The sequence below is a fragment of the Marmota marmota genome, unplaced genomic scaffold (genome assembly GCF_001458135.2).
Source record: "Marmota marmota marmota unplaced genomic scaffold, marMar, whole genome shotgun sequence".
Lineage (NCBI taxonomy): Eukaryota > Metazoa > Chordata > Mammalia > Rodentia > Sciuridae > Marmota > Marmota marmota.
The window spans coordinates 10945763-10952639 of NW_025999905.1; the positions used below are offsets into that span (position 1 = coordinate 10945763).

The window sequence follows — 6877 nt, forward strand, 5'->3', positions numbered from 1 at the left end:
GGGGCCAATGAGGCCAGTTAATTAAGCCTGAGGGGTTATGAACTGTTGGCAGTTAATAAGTCATAAAATTCCTCCATAAAACAGGATGCGAGATTCCATCACTGAAGCAAAGAGTACAAAGGGCCGGTGTATAAATATCTAATTGTACCAAAGGACTGGGCTTTTTCAATGACTGCTCATCTGGAGTCTCCAGGGCATGCTCGATGTGGTTTCCTGATTTTTAGAAGCCAGTTTAAAAAATGAGTGCATTAAAGGGTAATTTGCCTGAAAGTTCAGGAAGTAAAGGGGGTGGTGTGGAAACAGGCTGAATGGAAGAAAGAAAGAGAGGGACACAGTGAGAAGACAGAAAATGAGAAGGAGGGTGGGGTAGGAAGACAGGGAACTAGAAATCAGAGAGGTTGTCTCCATACAGAGTTAGACATGACTGTATGTGTCATCTGTTTTCTTTTCCCTGTAGGATGTTCACCATGGAAACGGTACACAGCAGGCCTTTTATGCTGACCCCAGCATCCTGTACATTTCACTCCATCGCTATGATGAAGGGAACTTTTTCCCTGGCAGTGGAGCCCCAAATGAGGTTCGGTTTATTTCTTTAGAGCCCCACTTTTATTTGTATCTTTCAGGTAATTACATTGCATGATTACCCCTAATTTTCTTGTCCTTTTCTGGTGTTTTAAATTACATGAGATTACTGAATTGTCCCACAGGACTAAGATCCAGTGCAGAACAAGTGCAGAACCCAGAGCACTGGTTGTCAAGCCAGGCTGGGCTGATTTGACACGTTGTTTGATGTTTATTTCAAGAGGTCCCATGTGCTTGTTTTTCCTCTCTGTTTGCTTTCTTCCCTTTGCCCTCTTCTCTACCTACTCTGGTGTTTTTCTCTTCCCAGGTTGGGACAGGCCTTGGAGAAGGCTACAATATAAATATTGCCTGGACAGGTGGCCTTGATCCCCCCATGGGAGATGTTGAGTACCTTGAAGCATTCAGGTTGGTACTTCTTTCTTTCTGAAAATGACAAATTGATATGTCAAGAGCTTTGTAATGTTTTGAACAACCAATAAAAAAAAGAAAAATAAAAAAGACAAATACTAAAAAAAAAAAACAAATGTCCATTGGAACAACACCAAATGTGAAAGAGAAACATAAATTTCTAAGTAAGGTAAAGTATCACTAAAAGCTATGTAAGACTATGTGTAAGAAAAAAAAAGTATATCAAGACCTAATTGTATTTATACAGGTATATTGGCCAATGGCCCAGACATATACTCCCCATTTCCCTCAAAGAAAGGGTGCAAAGACTTTATTTTTAAATAGTTCTGTCTGGAAAATTCTGCCTATTATAACACATGACGTGATTTACAATAGACATTAGCATATTAAATATTCTGAAAAGTCCTTCACTACCTATTTAACTGTGCTGAACAGGTATTTCCCAAACTCCACTGGACTCAGATCCCTGTTTTACACAGCTAGGTTGGCATTCCTCATTCTGAGGAGCCAGCTTACCTCAGGAACAGAGGCCCTGGCTATCTCATTTTATGGTAGAGTTAATGACTTCTGTATGTTTTCCCTCTCACATTAAGACATTAACCAATTAATTGGCTGTTTTCAGTTTCTATGGAGTAAATGAAATGTATCCATAATGTATTCTGCTACTTTTTTTCTCTCTTTGAAAGCAAAGAATTTTTAAAATCAATTTAAACATGCTTTTTTTTTTTTTTAGAAATGTAATTTAAGAAAGGGCAGTTAAAAATTTTAAAGTTCGGTCTTTGGAAAGGTGTCTATTTAAGAAGAAATATCAGAATGTGTCAATATGAGCCTCGCTTGCAAGATTTTAGAAGGAGATTTTAGCATGTCGGTAATACCTAATTGCTTAGATGTTTAATTAAAAGTAAAAGCAAACAACTGCATGAAAAGAAATATGAGAACTTCAGAGTTTCGAAATTTACCATTTATAAATTCCCAAGAATTAAAATCCATTAATATTGTATTTGAGACTTTGGGAAATAATGGGAAAATTTTCCAATATATGTAATTTTAATGGGTTTCTGCCATCTTATGTGTCACGCATACTTAATTTTCTCATTTAAAGATGACTTCTCATTAGAAAAGTCATCCAGGAAAAGTGACAATAACTATTTAGTTACTCTAAAGATGCATTTAAATTAAATATATTTGGCTTGGTATTGAAAATAGAAAGGAAAATTCTACCTACATTATAGATATTTGGGAAACAAATATACACAGCAATGTCTACAATATTTATTTTAAAATAGCTGAAATAATGTAAACTTGGGTTGTGTAGGAAGATATTTTGCTTTAATTAGCAGTAAAATATCTGAATATTATAATAAAGAAATAATAGGGGTCTAAGTATTATAAATTTTCTTTTCCTATATTTGGAACTTCACAAACAAGATTATTTTGTGTAAGGTAGCTTTTCTTCCCTGTGACCAAAATACCCAACAAGAACAACCTAGAAGAGGAAAAGTTTATTTTGGCTCACAGTTTTAGAGATTTTTAATCCATGGTGTACTGACTACATTGCTCTGGGCCCAAGGAGAGACAGAACATCATGACAGAGGGCATGGCAGAGGACCATGACTCATCCATGTACGTCAGGAGACAAAGAGGACAGGGGAAGTGTCTGTAGCAAAGATGAACCATTCTGGGCAATTCTCCCAGTGACCCACCTTCTCCAGTCATGCCCACCTGCCCAGAGGTACCACCCAGTCAGTCTATTCCAATGAGGATGGACTGATTAGGTTACTGTTCTCATAACCTAATCAGATACCTTTGACTATTGCAATATTAACACAGGAGCTTTCTGGGGACACCTCATATCCAAACCATCACGATGTCTCAAAGGAATCAGAGAATAGACTTGAATACATATGATATATGAATTTGTCTGCTTCCCAAGTTAAGCTGGTAACTTGAATGATATAAATTAATTCTCAGTGTCACTATAACATAACATCATATCCATTGATCTATAATACAGATCAGATTTCCTGGTATTGTAATACTACTTGTGACATAGCTTTCATATAAAAATGTATTGTGTACGCACAACAGTGAAGGACAGTTTATATTTCATGCCTGTTACTTCTCATATTAGAAAGGGAATGGTGAATGAGCACAACAATTTTTACTAAATAATATGAAAACAGATATAAGTGCACAATACTGTTTTTTAATTGAAATGGTAAGTAAATTAAATTTTCCTGAAAAGTGGCTGTCCTCAAGAACAGCACATCTCTGGGCCTGAAATGTAGACACTTTATATTAGCAAAATTTTCTGAACTCCCCAGTAAGGTCACCATTACCTGAATTTAAGTAGAAAAGTGTCATTATTTACCTAAACTGTAAAAATTTAGAATTGCTGGGTTTTGTGTGTGTGTGTGTGTGTGTGTGTGTGTTCATAGTTATTCCAGATTTAAGCTATAATAATCCTATTAATTTTAAATTATATCATATCTGCCATTCAATGTTCATGCTCAGAAATACCTGTGAATTTGTTTATGGAAGAATCAAGAAAATAAGGTATTCACTCAAAAAATATTCATTGAACATATCTGCCAAGCATGGTGGTGAGCACTTGGAATTCAGAACTGTCTTTGCTCCCAGGGATCATTATAGAAGTGGTATTTATTGTTCTAAGGAATAGCAGTGCTTAGACAGAATAGCAGTGCATAGACAGAATAAAATACATAACTATTTCTGAAGGATTTCAGGTAAGGCTTCATCAAGTATTGTTCAACCTATGTTTTAATGGGGATTGTCATTCATTCATTTCATCAAGTATTGTTCAACCTGTGTTTGGTCACAAGATTACAAAGAAGTATTCTTTCTTTATTGCCTCAAGGACACGAGGGTGGGATTGGTAGAAGGAAAATGGATCATACTTCGTAAAGTCTTTTACCCACTTTTGTCTATCATCATCATCTGTCTGTCTGTAAGATAGATTTCCCATAATTTTTGATGTAGTATTATTGTATAAGCCTACTGCTGTCATTTGAAAATGTCCCCCAAGGGTTCATGTGTTAATGGCTTGGTCCTCGCTGATGGTAATATTGGGAGATGGTGAAACCTGTAGAAGGTGGGGTCTAGTGGAAGGAGGTTAAGTCAGTTGAGGGTATGTGCCTTGCTGGGGAAATTAGGACCCCAAACCCCTTTCTCTCTTTTTCCTTCTGGACTCCATAACATTGGCAGTTTCTTCTACCAAGTGAATTCTGCCATGATGCTCTGCCTCATCATAGGCCAAAAGCAACAGGGCTGAGGAATCATGGAGTGAAAACTCTGAAATCATGAGCCAAAATAAACCTTTACACTTTTTAAGTTGATTATCCCAGGCACTTTGTCACAGTGATGAAGAACTAACACATTCATCCGTTCTTAATACAATCATTGTTTCTCAGTATTAAAATGGAAGCTCATTCATTCTGGCATGTGTGTGGGTGCAGGAAATGGAGGTGGGGAGTAAACAATGCATTTTCTACTTTCTTATTTTTTAATAATTTCTAGAATATGATAAGTATCTTCGGAAGGGAAGCTTCATTGTCTGTAAAGCTACATTTAGAGTGGGATATAAGATGGTTACTTCTTTTACTAGCCAAAAATTGACATATATATAATATATATGGGTTCTGTTACATGCTTTTTCTATGACAAAAGTAAAATTGTTGGCAAGCCAATATTCTCATGTTTGCTATGAGCTTTAAAGATGATTTTTATATTATTTCAGATAACTTCTTATTTCTTCCAAGCAGTTGTCATTCATCCCTGAAATAACTGAAAGGTATACTTAAATTTTTCATGAGAGTTTTAAAAATATTCCACAATATCAAATATGTTTCCAAGGTTACCATATTTTAAAGTAATAATGGTTATATTTATTGAGGTCTTACATGCCAGGTCCTAGATTGGAAACTTCATAGGCATTATGGGTAACTCCAAAATGCTTTCTATCTATACATCACAGAACCATGAATTGGAAGAGCCATGATGTGAACTCAGTTTATGGATTTAAAAACTGTGCTCCTTTTGCCATGCCACATTGCTGCTTTCCTACTGTTGGACTTAAAATACTCAGGAGTGCCAAAGCACAGTGAATTTTATCAAAATGTAAGACCTTTGTGTCCCACTGCCTCCTGCCCTAACCCATGGATACCTCATGCACAGCATGGCCAAAAAAAAAAAAAAAAAGAGGTATTCAATAATATTGGTTCAATTAGTCAGAGATGAGAGATGATGCTAACTAAAAGAGGAGTATTGAAAGTTCTAGTATTAAGTAAACCTAGAAAAGCCTGAAGAAGCTACATAATATCTTAAGACCTATCATGACATCTTTTGACCTCTCAAGGAGTCAGCTTTACAGACAACTTTGAATGTCTGTTCATTTGACTGTAAGAGTGTCAGATGTCAGATGCTCTCTCTTTACTCAACAGGTGTTTACTGGATGCCAGCTCAGCAGTCTCTATCCCGGTCATTTCAAAAGATTGTTCCAATGGTTTTAAATTCTTCATGATCCCTTGATGAGCATCAGAATGTTATTTTTTTTCCCTAAAGACTAAGTCTGTAAGGGTCTTTCAAATGTTAAAGTGATCATTTATATATGACAATTCACATGGTTCATTTATAGTGGGTAAGAGAAAGCAGTATATGTCATACTTCTAATTAAATTTAATAAGGAAGACATCTTGAAGGGTTGCTTTTCTTTTTCAAAGTATGGTTGGGTATTTCTTTATTTTGTTTATTTATTTTTATGTGGTGCTGAGGATCTAACCCAGTGTCTCACATGTGTGAGACAAGTGCTCTGCCACAACCCCAACCCTTGTGGGTTTTTAAAGAACTTTTTAATTTTGTTTTGTTTTGGTAAACAGTGATTTTCAGTTCAGAAGTCAGGTGATAGTACTCCTTGAAATTATGCCTATTTTATTGAATGAACAAATGATTGAGTAAACGAATGAATGACAATCCCCATGTAGCCTTTCAATTTCCAAAAAGAAGTTCAGTTACATGCCCCTTATATCCACAGGTGGGTTCCATATCTGTGGATTCACACAACTATAGATAGAAAATACTTGAAAAAATTACATCTATTCTGTATATGTATACATTTTTCTTGTAATTATTCCCTAAATGGTATAATATAAGAATTATTGGTATAGCATTTGCTTTGTTTTAGGTGTTACAGGTAATCTAGGAATAATTTAAAGTAAATAGGAGGATATGCATAGTTTATATTCAAACACCACACAGTTTTTTATAAGGCTCTTGAACATTCACACATTTTATTATCTAAGATGGTCAGTCTTGGATACTGAGGAAGGACTGTACAAGGTACTTAAATTCAGGTTTTGATGAGATAATAAATGATAATTGGCAAACATTGAAGACTAGCTAAGAAAACATCACAAAGTATTGATCTTCATTGCTTAGATACAAGCAAGTTTTGATTTTAAAAGATCTCCCCAAGTCAGCATGTTATAATCTGTAGCTACTTTAGTTAGTACTTTTTTCATTGATAAAGATTTTCAAAAGGCAAAGGATCTATATCAGCTCTTCAGAGAAATTTATCTCAGGGCAAAACTGAACCAGAATGATTCAATTTCACTGAGGTTTCCAGGATGCCGATTGAAAAATTGGACTTAAGAAAGTTGTCCAGGGGCCGCCGCCAGCGCCCGGAGCAGGCCCAGCGGCTCGCCAGCGTGGTGACCGCGTGACCCCAATTGGAGAGGGGGCGGAGCGGAGCCGCCACCCGCACCCGCAAGGTGGGCAGACCCGCGACCCAGTAGTACATGGGCGTGGTAGGAGGGGCAGGGCAGAGCCGCCGTTCGCGCTTGCAAGGTAAACAGACCTGTGACAGCCTGGC

General features: G+C 36.5%; 1 protein-coding gene across 19 annotated transcripts in view; it reads left to right on the forward strand.

Annotated features, from left to right (window-relative positions):
• Hdac9 (histone deacetylase 9) overlaps nt 1-6877 on the forward strand; it is an 863294-nt gene that overhangs the window by 692927 nt on the left and 163490 nt on the right. For all 19 annotated transcript variants that reach the window (XM_048799672.1, XM_048799670.1, XM_048799674.1 and 16 more), the window contains 2 exons: nt 458-577; nt 890-987. In XM_048799672.1, coding sequence (XP_048655629.1) covers nt 458-577; nt 890-987 — 218 coding nt within the window. The remainder of the gene's footprint in view (nt 1-457; nt 578-889; nt 988-6877) is intronic.